General features: G+C 39.5%; 1 protein-coding gene across 1 annotated transcript in view; it reads left to right on the top strand.

The window, feature by feature from the left end:
• The first annotated feature begins 404 nt into the window (after nucleotides 1–404).
• Nucleotides 405–15,114, top strand: part of LOC139169003 (sodium-coupled monocarboxylate transporter 1-like) — a 35,490-nt gene continuing 20,780 nt past the window's right edge. Inside the window, exons 1-6 of the mRNA XM_070754789.1 lie at nucleotides 405–937; nucleotides 2,850–2,915; nucleotides 4,389–4,440; nucleotides 5,216–5,283; nucleotides 7,297–7,451; nucleotides 14,816–14,956. Of these exons, the coding sequence (XP_070610890.1) occupies nucleotides 566–937; nucleotides 2,850–2,915; nucleotides 4,389–4,440; nucleotides 5,216–5,283; nucleotides 7,297–7,451; nucleotides 14,816–14,956 (854 nt within the window). The 5' untranslated portion in view covers nucleotides 405–565. The remainder of the gene's footprint in view (nucleotides 938–2,849; nucleotides 2,916–4,388; nucleotides 4,441–5,215; nucleotides 5,284–7,296; nucleotides 7,452–14,815; nucleotides 14,957–15,114) is intronic.

The raw sequence follows: 15,114 nt of genomic DNA, 5'->3' as shown, positions 1-15,114 counted from the left end.
AAAGTTGGGTATTTTGCAAAGTTTGGGCAACGGGGAAAAAAGTACAAAGGGAAAACCCCCCACATTCATTCATTCATGATTTGTTTTGATGTGTATGCCGCCCCTCTCCGAAGACTCTAATATCAAACACACCATGAGATTAAAAGGGAAGGTGTTAGATGGGAAAGTCAGCTCAGCTGGGAACACGGGATGAAGAAAAAGCAATCTGATAAAGGTGGGCACCAGAACAACCGGACGTAGGAGGGATTGCTTACAACCAACGGGAGAAGCTGGTGGGAAAGCGCCCGAAAGTGGGAAAAACGGCCCCGCGCGCCGCTCTCCTGCCCTCGCGGACGCTTCTAAGCAACGGGGCGCGGAGCCCTAGCCTGGACGGTTGGAAGCACGTCTTCCCGGGTGCGCGGCTAGGAGGGCTTGCTTTGTGTTCGGTTGAAGAAGGAAAGCGGCCCTTGGGCCACCCGTGAGGTGTTCTACTTGCGGACATTGCTTCGCAAGGGAAGAGCCTATTGCCTACTCTTCCTTCTATCTAGCCCAGGCAATTTCTTGCCCTCGAGTCGGCCGGGTTATCATGCCGACGACCGGCTCTCAGTACAATCTTGGCCCCGACGTACACGATCGTTTTACCACCCTGGATTATGTCATTTTTTCAACAATGTTGCTTTTGTCGGCGATAATCGGCGTATTCTATGCCTTCCGGGGAGTCCCGAAGTCTCACAGGGACTTTCTGATGGCGGATCGCAACTTAGATTTTTGGCCTGTGGCATTTTCCCTCGCGGCTAGCTTCATGTCGGCCTTCACCGTGCTGGGAACTCCGGCCGAAGTCTATCGCTTCGGAAGTGTTTTTATCCTCTTCGCTTTCTCGTACGCCATCACGGTAGTCATCAGCGCTGAGGTCTTTCTACCTGTCTTTTATCGCCTGAGGCTCACAAGCGTTTACGAGGTAGGCCTAGTAGATGGACTCCTACGCCGCGGCAAGCTAAAATTTACCTCACACGTTACGTCATAACTGTACACTTTCTAATTTCATGTTTAAAACTTCCAGTGTTTTGCTGGAGCTGGCCTTGTAGGTTAAGATTTCGCTTGGATAATGAGATGGAATGGGCGACATATAAACTTAATAAATACAGAATTTTATTTCTTTTCTAGCTAAGTTTGCAAGATAAATGAACTTATCTAATTTTCATATTGAAATTGCACGGAGACCCAACAGGAAAGCTTTTAATTTCTGCATCTTTCCTGGATTTCAACCACTTACTTATTTTAAACGTACAAATGGTGAAATGCAAAACGTCTCTCCATCTAAATTCCTATTTCTTTAAGAGACCCACCTGTTGATCATTGAAGCAAGTACTGTCAATTGCCATTAGAAATTGCCATCTGAAAAGTACACTGCTCAAAAAAAAATAAAGGGAACACTTAAACAACAGAATATAACTCCAAGTAAATCAAACTTCTGTGAAATCAAACTGTCCACTTAAGAAGCAACACTGATTGACAGTCAATTTCACATGCTGTTGTGCAAATGGAATAGTTGTGCAAATGAAATATTCAATGAGAATATTTCATTCATTCAGATCTAGGATGTGTTATTTGAGTATTCCATTTATTTTTTTGAGCAGTATATATAGGTATAATATATATTTTTCATTGATAATATAAACCTATCCAGACTTTTTTCAATTCTATTAAAAATCCATTAACCAACCATTGGCACAATATACAGTTAGGTTAAGTAACTAGTTAATCCACTAATTAATGTTTTAATTAACAATGCTAAAAATAAACTTGTTTCCAGTTATCTAAAGCTGAGATTAATTTAAAATGAAACTTCAAGTTTCTTGGAACTCAGTGGAATTTATTATACTGTATTGCAAAAATAATGGCTTAGAATAATTTAATTTCCTGGCTTCTCTTAAAATAAGTTCTTTAATTTTTATTCCAAAAGTATAATTTTATCAAATTTCCCCAAAAAAGAGATGTCTTCTAAAATGGGAACAGTATAAATTATGGATATATTATTGATTTCCTTCCCCCAACTGTGTCCTTGTTTTGTTTTTTAGTCATCTCTGTTTAGTAGAATAAAATACAATCGTTTCATATGGTTCTCCATTATAAAGAAGAATGGAAACTAATACTTGATTCTAACCCATGCCAGCCTTTGGAATATAGGAGTGGAAGAATCTATTTAGACCCCTAAGTAAATATCTGACTAAATACATTAATACCAAATAAAGTATTTCAGGAAGAGGGCTAACTGGCCTCCACTTGAACCATATCCAGTGAAAGGAGCATTGCACAAACCTTTTCACTCTTTCAATTGGAATTTTCCTGTAATTTAAATTTATTTTTATATCTTGCACTCTGAAATGAAAGAGAACAGATCTTAATTTTCACCCTTTAGAGTAGCATATTCTCCACTTTCATCAAGTAGGATATCCAGAAGAACATATTACTCAAAGTGGAATGATAATTATTTTCCACAATTTGAAAAGTTGGTTCATCTTAAAATTGCCTTTTTTGCCTGTTTTTGCCTTTTTTCTGTAATCACGTTACACTGCAGTTATTTTCTGCTTATAATCATTATTCCAATATATTTTTATAAGTAGCAATACCAAGATAGGTATCGTCCTTCCTCAAGATACCTCCCTTGCAACTATTCAAAAAATGTTTGATACGTCACAAGCAAATTCCTTTCCCCCCCTCTCATTATTCACTGATAAATTTGTGTTAACTCTTATGTTGGCTTCCATGTTAAAATTTGGGCATTAGAACTTCTTTGCCCTTTTCCTTATGTACATTGCAATTTTCTGTACACAAACACATTTAATTTCTTTTAATAACTTTTTTTGCAGTACTTGGAACTTCGGTATAACAAGTATATGCGTTTTCTTGGAACAATGACATTTATAATACTAACGGCAAGTATAAGCACAAATGTTATTTATCTTTAAATCTTATTTAACATATTATAAACAGTAGTTTTTAAATGCAGTGTTATTTATTTACAGATAATATATAGATTTACTATTATAAATGGTATGCTCATAGTTTAAAATTAAATTGGCTTTTAATGAGAATTTATAAAGGGTCATATTTATAAGAAAAGGCAGGTTCCATATATAATCTCTCATATATGAAAAGTATGGAAATGGGGCACTGAAGGTATATTGAAACTATGGTAAAGTGTGCAATAGGGTTGATATTCCTGGAGGGGTCTGTAATATGGTAAATTATTTAGCTTTACTAGATAAATGGTCAAAGCAATGGAAACTGCAGTTTAATGTTTCCAAATGTAAAATAATGCACTTGGGGAAAAGGAATCCTCAGTCTGAGTATTGTATTGGCAGTTCTGTGTTAGCAAATACTTCAAAAGAAAAGGATTTAGGGGTAATGATTTCTGACAGTCTCAAAATGGGTGAACAGTGCAGTCAGGCGGTAGGGAAAGCAAGTAGGATGCTTGGCTGCATAGCTAGAGGTATAACAAGCAGGAAGAGGGAGATTATGATCCCGCTATATAGAATGCTGGTGAGACCACATTTGGAATACTGTGTTCAGTTCTGGAGACCTCACCTACAAAAAGATATTGACAAAATTGAACGGGTCCAAAGACGGGCTACAAGAATGGTGGAAGGTCTTAAGCATAAAACGTATCAGGAAAGACTTAATGAACTCAATCTGTATAGTCTGGAGGACAGAAGGAAAAGGGGGGACATGATCGAAACATTTAAATATATTAAAGGGTTAAATAAGGTTCAGGAGGGAAGTGTTTTTAATAGGAAAGTGAACACAAGAACAAGGGGACACAATCTGAAGTTAGTTGGGGGAAAGATCAAAAGCAACATGAGAAAATATTATTTTACTGAAAGAGTAGTAGATCCTTGGAACAAACTTCCAGCAGACGTGGTAGATAAATCCACAGTAACTGAATTTAAACATGCCTGGGATAAACATATATCCATCCTAAGATAAAATACAGAAAATAGTATAAGGGCAGACTAGATGGACCATGAGGTCTTTTTCTGCCCTCAGACTTCTATGTTTCTATGTTAGTAGTAAGAACTTGTTCTTAAGTCACCATATAAGCTGGTTTCTTCTTCTTTTACATGATATGAAGTTTAAAGATCACCCTATTGTAATTCTTTGGGTACAGAGAATTTACTATAAGAAATCTGGTGTGAAAAAACAGCTGTTTAACGAAAAATACAAAACTGTACTTACAGTCTGGCTTTTCTTCTCATCTTGAATTAGTATTGTAATGGTCAAAACTATTTTTTATTACAGTAAATGTACATAGTAGTTATTGTTTCATATTATATTCAGTATAAATTAACATAAAATATTTATGAGGATACCTATGTGCTCATGCTTCTTTCTTTCTGTTATTTCTTCAGATATTATACACGAGCATTGTTATATATTCTCCATCATTGACTTTGAATAAAGGTACTGTGAATATTTGTATCCACACCAGGACAAAATGTTCTAATACAGGAAAAGCTGCATTACCCAGAGCTACAATTTTATTGAGTTTGGAACTTTCTAAACAAAACATAATATCAAAAAATAATTACTGTAGGAAAATTCTGAATGTGTCTAATTCCCATCTACAGACCTACTTTTGATTTATTATAAAAATAACTTGAGGGAAACGTTTCCAATTAATTCATTGTTTATTGAGTTTTAAGTAAATTAGTTATTCAGATTTTCTTTATTTATTACTTAGAGGACTTTTATGGGTGAGGGAAACGTTTCCAATTAATTCATTGTTTATTGAGTTTTATGTAAATTCGTTATTAGTTTTATGTATATTAATTATTCAGTTATTCAGATTTTCTTTATTTATTACTTAGAGGACTTTTATGGGCGCCTACCTCAAAACTAGGTGACTCACAGCAATCCATACATTCATAAAATTAACTTTATGTGAAATGTCCATCAGTTATGTGAAAAAATTGTTTTGTGATCAATTTCCCTCATCCTGCAATACTGTTATACCATATAATTTTATATTAAAATGTATTTATGGATTTCTGCATTTCATGTTTTACATTACATAGACTGCCTATGGGCTGTCTATTAATTAAGAGGTTTTCAATCTATGTATGCACTACATATACTATAATTTATGGCTTTCTTACGTGCTTCTGGTTATCTTTAATTTTAAATATTTTTCTTCTATACCATCCTAGAAATACTTCAAAAACTGTATTTTTTTCAGTTGCAGGATTTCAGTTGTGGGACTCAGTAATAGCAACAGGATTAATCTGCACCTTCTACTGCTCCGTAGTATGTTAAAAATTATATTCACATTTTGTAAATTAGTAAAGCAATCCAAGTTAGATGTCTATGGAGATTCTCAGTCATCCAGGTCATGACTATCCCACAGGTGCTTTTTTTCAAGAGGCAACTGGACTTTCTGAAGGTTTTTCTTTGAAGAGGTTTCACTTCTTATCCAAGACACTTTTTCAGCTCTGACTGGATGGTGGGAAATGAAAGCATTTATACTCCTTGCAGACAGCTGGTCATTTGCATTCTTTTAGCAGATCGTTAATAGACTTATTTTTATAAGGTATATAATGTCATATCCCTCCCCTCTGTTGAGAGAGGGCTATTCAATTTTGACATAGATGGCCTCTTAACCCCTCTTTCAAACCAGTGATCCTCTCTGGAATTTGTTGTCTTCAAAAGAGTAGCCTGTGTCCTTTAAATGCAAATGGACTGAATCTGGTCCTGATATGTTTGTTCTCCTATATTGTGCCATGTGTTTATGAAGTGCTTGCTGAATCCAGATGTGGATTCAGCAGGTTTTGACCAATTCTGGAGAACCGGAAGTGGAAATTTTGAGTAGTCCAAAGAACCGGTAAATGTCACCTCTGACAGGTCCCACCCCATCTATTATCTTCCTCCCGAGTCCTAGCTGATTGAGACGAAATTGGGATTTTGAAGTATCCTTTCTCTACTATGCCATCAAGCCATGCTGACCAAGCCATGCCACGTCCACCAAGCCACTCCCACAGAACTGCAAGTAAAAAAATTGAATCCCACCACTGGCTGAATCTAGTCCCAATGTTTTTGTGCTCCTATATATTGCCATGCATATATAAACCACTTCATAAATGCATGGCACAACATAGGAGAACAAACACTGCTTTTAAGGGCCTGAACTTTTCATCACATAAACATTTCTGTATTATATAAAAACCAATCTATATACAGTGGTACCTCTACTTATGAACTTAATTCGTTCCGTGACCGGGCTCTTAAGTAGAAAAGTTCATAAGAAGAAGCAATTTTCCCCATAGGAATCAATGTAAAAGCAAATAATGCCCATCCCAAAAGTTACCCCTTTTGCCTTATTACCACCGGCATTCTGATCCTTGTTCGGGGGGAAGGTGGAGGAGGGCAGGTGGGGGGGGGAGACAATGGAGGCTGCCCAGAGGGAACCTCGCGGGTGGATTGACATGTGCGGGGAGCTGCCTGGCGGCTTGTCAGACAGCGGGGCTTCCGCCCTTCTTAACAGCCCCGCTGCCTTCTCTTTTTCCTCCTTCTTTTCTCCTCCTCTTTTCCTCCTTTTCCTTCTCCTCTTCCTCCTCCTCCTTTCTTTCTCTTCCTTCTTCACCAGCGTCCAAATATCACTCGCTCGCTGCCTGGCTACCTGGCGTTCAGGATGAGTTGTCCCCAGTCGCCCCCTGTGCAGAGGATCCAAGCGCGGGAGTCCTCAGCTGCTCACCTTCCTCCTCATCCTTCTTTCTTCCTTCTACTTCTCCTCTTCCTCCCCCTCTTCCTCCTTTTTTTTTCTTCCTCCTCCACCGGTGTCCAAACGGCCGCCCCCCCGCTCTTCTCTCCCTCCGCTGTTTCACCCCCACAAGGTTGCTTGCTTGCCTTCGCTGGCGTGCATGGCTGGGAAGAAGGCAAGTGCTCTTCCCCGGCTGTGTCTTCCCGACAGCTGCCGGGCAGTGTCACTGGCACAGCTAGGGGAAGGAAGGAATGGGCTTTGGGAAGGGGGAGGAGGGATTGGTTGTGGGATTCCTTTCCTCCTCTTCCTTCTCCTCTAACTCCCCCTCCTAGGAGCTAGTATTATTTAGAATATGAATATTAATTTATTCAGTTGAAACAAATCTGACTAGTAGAATATAAATGAAAGCTCAACTTTTTAAAAGGCAAATGGATGTATACATGATCTACAGTATGCCAATACTTTTATATTTAGTAGATAGTTTGTGCAAAGATCAGATTTCATATTTATGTTTATATAGGTAGAACATTTTACTATAAATTATATCTGCTGTTTCCAACTAGGGTGGCCTAAAGGCAGTAGTCTGGACAGATGTTTTCCAATATATACTGATGATAATTGGGCTGGGAGTAGTATTTGCAAGGGCTGTGATCATTAAAGGGGGATTTGGCCCTATTCTACACGATGCTTACCAGGGAGGAAGATTAAACATTTGGGAGTAAGTATTCTTTTGCATGGAAACTAATAAAAATGCAACTTTTTATTAAAAATATTAAAAGTTTTTTAAAATGTATGAATTTGTATTTGAACTAATGGACAAATTATATGAATCTTAATCATTTTAAAATAGCAAATTAACAACAACAGCAATAATAATAATAGTAATAGTAGTAGTAGTAATAATAATAATAATAATAATAATGTGAGACACTTTTAAATGTTTAGTTGAGTTTCATATTTAATGAATAAAAGATAATAATAATGATGATTGATAGATTAACAACAGATTCCACTTTACTCCCACGCTGACCCTGCTCTCCCCATCATAGCATTTGCTCCTATTAATTTATTGACATTTTTAGGATATCTATAACGTACCGTATATATTTTTTATGATTATAAGCCATCCAGAGTTGTTGCCCAATGGTAAGGGGGGTGGCCAATAAATTTTATAAATAAATAAATAATAAATATTTTGTATTAATTGATATTGATATAAGTTAATATAATGACCTGATTTGGGTTCATTTTTAAAGAACAGTTATTTATATTATATCTAGACAAATGTATTTTCTCTTTCCTGAATCTTAGGAAGTTACTGTTATCCTTTAAAAGTGATTGTTAGGCTTGTCTCTTCACCTAAATTCTATATATGAATGCCAGATTAAATTAGAGAGTGATCTTTCTTAGTGATAACTGTTTATATTAAAATAAATAGAAGATACTCTTGAATAACAACATAACTCAGAAACAAGAGTTTTAATCTTATTTAGACTATCTGTATACGAGCAATAAAAAAATAAAAAATACATTGAGTGTTATAAAAAGGAGGCAGTTATCAAGATTAAGTATTTTTATTATCCTGCTAAGTTTATAAAGGTTGACCGGGAAATAGGAATTTTTGTTGGACTGTATGAACTGTAGCAACAGGATTTTCTTCTTTTGAAATTTAGAAATAAAATGTCTAAAAAATGGTAGCAGGAAATGCCAAAGCTGAATTTAATTGTACAAAAATTCTAAATCCTTGCCACTGCCCTTTAATGATAAAATGTGACTAACTCAGGTGATTCTCACAATATGTTGACATAAGTATATCCCGTGAATTGCCACAGTCACTATTTCAAGGATTTTTAGGTAATCCCTCAGAGAAAACTTTCTTCCCAAATAGTTTTCAGATTATTTGTGTGCTAAGTTCAGAAATAGTCTCAGTGCAGTTAATGGTGAGTATTCTGAGCAGAGACAGGTTACAAGCGGTGTGCCACAAGGATCTGTTCTGGGTCCTATTCTTTTTAATATGTTTGTGAGTGACATAGGGGAAGGTTCGGTAGGGAAGGTTTGCCTATTTGCCGATGACTCTAAAGTGTGCAATAGGCCCCTGTAATATGGTAAATGATTTAGCTTTACTAGATAAATGGTCAAAGCAATGGAAACTGCAGCTTAATGTTTCCAAATGTAAAATAATGCACTTGGGGAAAAGTAATCTTCAATCGGAGTATTGTATTGGCAGTTCTGTGTTAGCAAAAACTTCAGAAGAGAAGGATTTAGGGGATTTAGGGGTAGTGATTTCTGACAGTCTCAAAATGGGTGAGCAGTGTGGTCGGATGGTAGGAAAAGCAAGTAGGATGCTTGACTGCATAGCTAGTAATATAACAAGCAGGAAGAGGGAGATTGTGATCCCGCTATATAGAGCGCTGGTGAGACCACATTTGGAATACTGTGTTCAGTTCTGGAGACCTCACTTACAAAAAGATATTGACAAAATTGAACAGGTCCAAAGATGGGCTACAAGAATGGTGGAAGGTCTTAAGCATAAAACATATCAGGAAAGACTTAATGAACTCAATCTGTATAGTCTGGAGGACAGAAGGAAAAGGGGGGACATGATCGAAACATTTAAATATGTCAAAGGGTTAAATAAGGTTCAGGAGGGAAGTGTTTTTAATAGGAAAGTGAACACAAGAACAAGGAGACACAATCTGAAGTTAGTTGGGGGAAAGATCAAAAACAACATGAGAAAATATTGTTTTACTGAAAGAGTAGTACATCCTTGGAACAAACTTCCAGCAGATGTATTTGGTAAATCCACAATAACTGAATTTAAACATGCCATATATCCATCCTAAGATAAAATACAGGAAATAGGTCTTTTTCTGCCATCAGTCTTCTATGTTTCTATGCAGTCTTTTCCAGAAAGCCATAAGAAATATTTTTGCCAATGCATATTTTATTTTATTTTATTTTATTTATTCATTCATTTGTCCAATACACAAATGCATAGGAAGAAAAACAGACCTGTAGTAATATATATAAGGTAAAGTGAACTTAGAGGAGAGGATATATGAAAGAAAGAAAATATATATGATAAGTGAGAGAAAGGAAAGACAATTGGACAGGGGACGAAAGGCACACCAGTGCACTTATGTATGCCCCTTACTGGCCTCTTAGGAACCTGGAGAGATCAATCGTGGAGAGTCTAAGGGAGAAATGTTGGGGGTTAGGAGTTGACACAATTGAGTCCGGCAATGAGTTCCACGCTTCGATAACTCGATTGTTGAAATCATATTTTTTACAGTCAAGTTTGGAGCGGTTCATATTAAGTTTGAATCTGTTGCGTGCTCTTGTGTTGTTGCGGTTGAAGCTGAAGTAGGACGTTGCAGCATATGATCTTGTGGGCAATACTCAAATCGTGTTTTAGGCGCCGTAGTTCTAGGCTTTCTAGGCCCAGGATTGTTAGTCTATTTTCATAGGATATTCTGTTTCGAGTGGAGGAGTGAAGGGCTCTTCTGGTGAAATATCTTTGGACATTTTCAAGGGTGTTGATGTCTGAGATGTGGTATGGGTTCTAGACAGATGAGCAGTAGTCTAGGATGGGTCTGGCAAAAGTTTTGTAGGCTCTTGTGAGTAGTGTGAGATTGCCTGAGCAGAAGCTGCATAGGATCAGGTTAACAACTCTAGAAGCTTTTTTGGTGATATTGTTGCAGTGGGCTTTAGCACTTAGATCATTCGATATTAGTATTCCAGGGTCTTTTACTGAGTGTGGGTTGGCAGTGACAGATTGTTTATTTAGTTTGTATGTGCGGTTTGGATTCTTTTTGCCGATGTGGAGGGTAGAGCATTTGTTGGTTGATATTTGAAGTTGCCAGGTGTTAGACCAGTCTGAAACAAAGTCCAGGTCTTTTTGGACAGTGATTGTGTTGTCAATGGTGTTGAAAAGTTTCACATCGTCGGCAAAAAGAACACAGTTGCTTTCTATATGGTCACAGAGGTCATTGATGTAGAGAATGAGGAGAGTAGGACCTAGTATGCTTTCCTGGGGACGGGTGGAGATGGCGCTACCAATTTTGACAATTTGTTGCCTGTTTGACAGGAATGCAGTAATCCAGTTGTGGAGGAGTCCTGAGATGCCATAGGATTTGAGTTTTAGGAGTAGTTTGTCGTGGACCACTGAGTTGAAGGCTCTGCAAAAGTCTATTTAAATTGCATCAATGGATTTTCCTTGGTCGAGGTGGGTAGTCCAAATGTTTTTGCAGTGAAGTAGTTGTAGGTTGCAGGATAATTTCTTTCTGAATCCAAATTGTTTGTTTGAGAGTAGGTTATTAGATTCTAAGTAGAGGGTGATTGATCAATGTATAATTGATTCCATGATTTTACAAGGGACGCAACAGAGAGATATTGGTCTGTAGTTGTCCACTAGTGAAGGGTCTCCTTTTTTGGAAATGGGGATGACTACTGCTTTTGACCACAGCTTGGGGAGCGTGCTGGTTCTGAAGGATTTTTGGAAGATAATGCTTAGGGTTCAGCAAGAGCAGAAGAAAGTTTCCTTAGGAAGTATGCACAGAGACCGTCTGGTCCGGCAGATAGGGAAGGTTTGAGCTCACGGATTGCTTTTTCTACGCTGTCTACAGTGAAGACGATTTGGGTTAGGTTTTTTAGTGGGTTTGAGGTGCGATTTGCAAAGATGGGGGAAGAGCCATTGCTGTTAACAAAAACAGAGCCAAAAAAAGAGTTGAAGAGGTTGGTTTTGGATGGGTCATCGTGGTATTCTTTGTTATTGGGTCCTACGAGTGGTGGAATAGGTCTGGAGTCATTGAGTTTGTTGTTGACAAAGTTATAGAACGCTCAGTTAGACTTGGTGCAAAGGAGGCTTTCCTCTTGTTTGCTGTGATAGTTGAGGCATTCTGCTTTTATTCGTTGGCATAAGCTTTTGTAGCGGACTTTAAAGTTGTTTACCAGGCTTTTTTTGTTTCTACGCCAGAGGAATCTTTTTTTGGTTTGTAGTTTCTTTATCGAGACAGGTATGTTATTTTTTTGTTTACCTCTGGAAGAAGTGAGTGGCACATGTAGTTCTATAAGCCTTTTGATTTGGAGTAAGAACATATTGTAGAGATCATCAGTGGTGATGCAGTTAGAGAACAAGGATTGCCAGTTAAGGATTGAGAGATTGGCATCTATGAGATCATAGTTGGCTTTCCTAAAATTGTACTTAGGAGCCACGTTATTCTGGTGAGTGTTTAGATGATGTAGGTTCTTTCACCTTTCCCAGTGATGAAATCTAAACATTTTCCCTACCAGTTCTGTGGCCGTGTATTGGTTGGCATGGCTTGTTGGTCATGTGGCCGGGAGGGTTCGGCGTCAAAAGCCAACTATCATATTTGCACAAAAATAACACAAAACACACAATGCAGGAGCATCTGAATTGCCCCCCCTGCAACAAGCAGGAATCTCTAAGACAGTGATTTTCAACCTTTTTTGAGCCGCGGCACACTTTTTACATTTACAAAATCCTGGGGCACACCACCAACCAAAATGACACAAAAAGACAGTAAATATTATTTATTTATTTATTTATTCAATTTTTATGCCCCCTTCTCCTTAGACTCAGGGCGGCTTACAACATGTTAGCAATAGCATTTTTTTAACAGAGCCAGTATATTGCCCCCACAATCTGGGTCCTCAATTTACCCACCTCGGAAGGATGGAAGGCTGAGTCAACCTGGAGCTGGGGATGAGATTTTAACTGCTGACCTTCAGATCTACAGTATTTCTACATGTATTTCTACATAGAACATACAATCCCATGTAACATCCCCTTATAAATACAGTCAATCATCAATCATCCCTCTGTCTCATTTCTGTCTCTCCCCCCCCCCCCCTTATATGTCTGTGTGTACTCAAACCATTTCCAAAACCAGGTGAGGGCTGGGGTTTTATTCTCTTTTATTCTTTTCAAAAACAGGTGAGGGCTGGGTTTTTTTTCTTATTATTTGGGTGCTTTTTACCGTATGCTTCAAGAATCACCTCTCTCTCTCTCTTGTTTCTCTCTCCTCTCATTCTCTGCCTCAATCATTTTCTCATTTCTCCTCCCCTTTTTGTTCTCATTTCTCTCTCTCTCCTTTCCTCTTCCTATCTGTCTCTCTTGCTTTCTTTTTTTTCTCTCTCTCTCTCTTGCTTTCTTTCAGTATCTCTTGCTATCTCTCTTTTTCTCTCTTGCTTTTCTTCTCTCGTGCTTTTTCTTGTTCTTTCTCTCTCTCTGTTGCTCTCTCTCATTCTCTTATTTTCTCTCTCTCTCTTTTCTTTCTCTCTCTTAGTCTCTCTCTCTCTTGTTCTCTCTTATTTTCTTTCTCTCTCTTGTTCTTTCTCTCTCTCATGCTTTCTCTCTCTTGTTCTTTCTCACTCTCTCTGTTGCTCTCTCTCGTTCTCTCTCTTCCTTTCTTCTCTGTGGAGGCCAGCGAAGGTTTCCCTTAGTTTGAATGTTCCGAGCAAGCAGCCCCTTTACTGACAGCCCGGGACGGGACTGTGAGAGGGGTGGGCGTTCCCACAGCGCTTGGAGCGGCTAGCGGCCGGATCGCCAGCGCCGCTGCAGCCACCGCTGTGGAAGAAGCCGCACCCCAAAAAAGCCGGAGAGAAGGAAGGATCGGGCGGGCGGGGACAGCCACAAGTGGAAGCCTCAGCCCTGGAGCCCCCTCGCGCCCATGGCTTCTCGTTGATGTCTCTGCCTGCCCGATCCGCGGGAGTGCTAATAGCGGCGGCGGCGGGAATAGCGGGGGGGGGGGCTCTTGCAAGTGGAAGCCTCAGCCCTGGAGCCCCCTCGCGCCCATGGCTTCTCGTCGATGCCTCTGCCTGCCCGATCCGCGGGAGTGCTAATAGCGGCGGCGGCGGGAATAGCGGGGGGGGCCTCCTGCAAGTGGAAGCCTCAGCCCTGGAGCCCCCTCGCGCCCATGGCTTCTCGTCGATGTCTCTGCCTGCCCGATCCGCGGGAGTGCTAATAGCGGCGGTGGGCAGGAGCCCCCACCCCGCTATTCCCGCCGCCGCCGCTATTAGCACTCCCGCGGATCGGGCAGGCAGAGACATCGACGAGAAGCCATGGGCGCGAGGGGGCTCCAGGGCTGAGGCTTCCACTTGCAGGAGCCCCCCCGCTATTCCCGCCGCCGCCGCTATTAGCACTCCCGATGCCACAAGTGAAAGCCTCAGCCGCTGCTATTGCCATCCCGCCGAGTCCCAAGCTCACCTGCTGCAAAGAAGGAAGGCACGAAGAAGAAAGGCGCGAAAATGAAGGTGTGAAGAAGCAAGCCGGGACACTCAACTTCCGGTTTGGAAGCGGAACTTCACGGCACACCTGACCTTGTCTCGCGGCACACCAGTGTGTCGCGGCACAGCGGTTGGGAAACGCTGCTCTAAGAGTCACAGAGAGCTCAAAAACAAACTATCACAATTTACACAAAAATAACACAGAAAGTACACAACTGACTCCTACACAACTGACTCACACACAATCCAGAACTAGCTAGACTTCACACAAAATGGCCCCTGCAACAAGTAGGTACCTCACAGAGTCACCATTCTGGTTGAATAGGTAGCTGATCCTTGAACTTTTTTCTTTATCTTTTTAAAACATGTTTTCCTACCAGTTCAGGTTCATTAGCTGTGACAATCAGCTGTGCCGATCATTGGAACCTTTTTTTTCTTTTTAAAAGGATTTTTATACTAGTTCTACGAACTGGAAGCATTTGTTACTACCAGTTCATTTCAACCCGATCTTTCCCCTGCTTGAGCCAATGAATATTTTCTCTCGCAACTATGAGAGGAAAAAAAGGCAACTATTTGGGGTTCAACACCTTTCTTTATGGAACAGAGATTTTTGTACTATTGTACTATTGTAATATGTTATAGATGAAATAGGAGCTTGTGATAAATGATGGTATTGGTTTGATAACATGAGAAGTACCACTTGTAAGACTGACTTTTTAAATGATAGTTTTTATATCATTAATTTTTATTGTTCAAATGTCCTTTTTTTCCTACTAAATTCTTGATTTCTTTCAATGACAATATTTAAATTATTTTATTGGATTTTCTACGAAGCTTTAACCTGAATCCCTTGAAAAGGCACACTGTGTGGACTGTTGTGATAGGTGGCACTTTTACTTGGGCTGGCATATATGCAACAAATCAAAGTCAAGTTCAACGATATTTTGCTTGCAGATCACAATGGGATGCCAAATGGTAAGTCTACAAATTGTAAATGCATTGTTCCAATCCAAATGTGTTTGTGTAGTGATTGGATAGCTTAGTGGTTAGAATGCTGTATTTGATGTGGGATACCAGGTTTCAAATCCCTTACCATTACATGTCCTTGGACAAACATTCCCAAATGCTTCACT

Source organism: Erythrolamprus reginae, chromosome 6 (assembly GCF_031021105.1).
Source record: "Erythrolamprus reginae isolate rEryReg1 chromosome 6, rEryReg1.hap1, whole genome shotgun sequence".
In the NCBI taxonomy this organism is placed as follows: domain Eukaryota; kingdom Metazoa; phylum Chordata; class Lepidosauria; order Squamata; family Dipsadidae; genus Erythrolamprus; species Erythrolamprus reginae.
The sequence above is the reverse complement of the archived record's forward strand: the minus strand, read 5'-3'. Positions and strand labels throughout refer to the sequence as shown.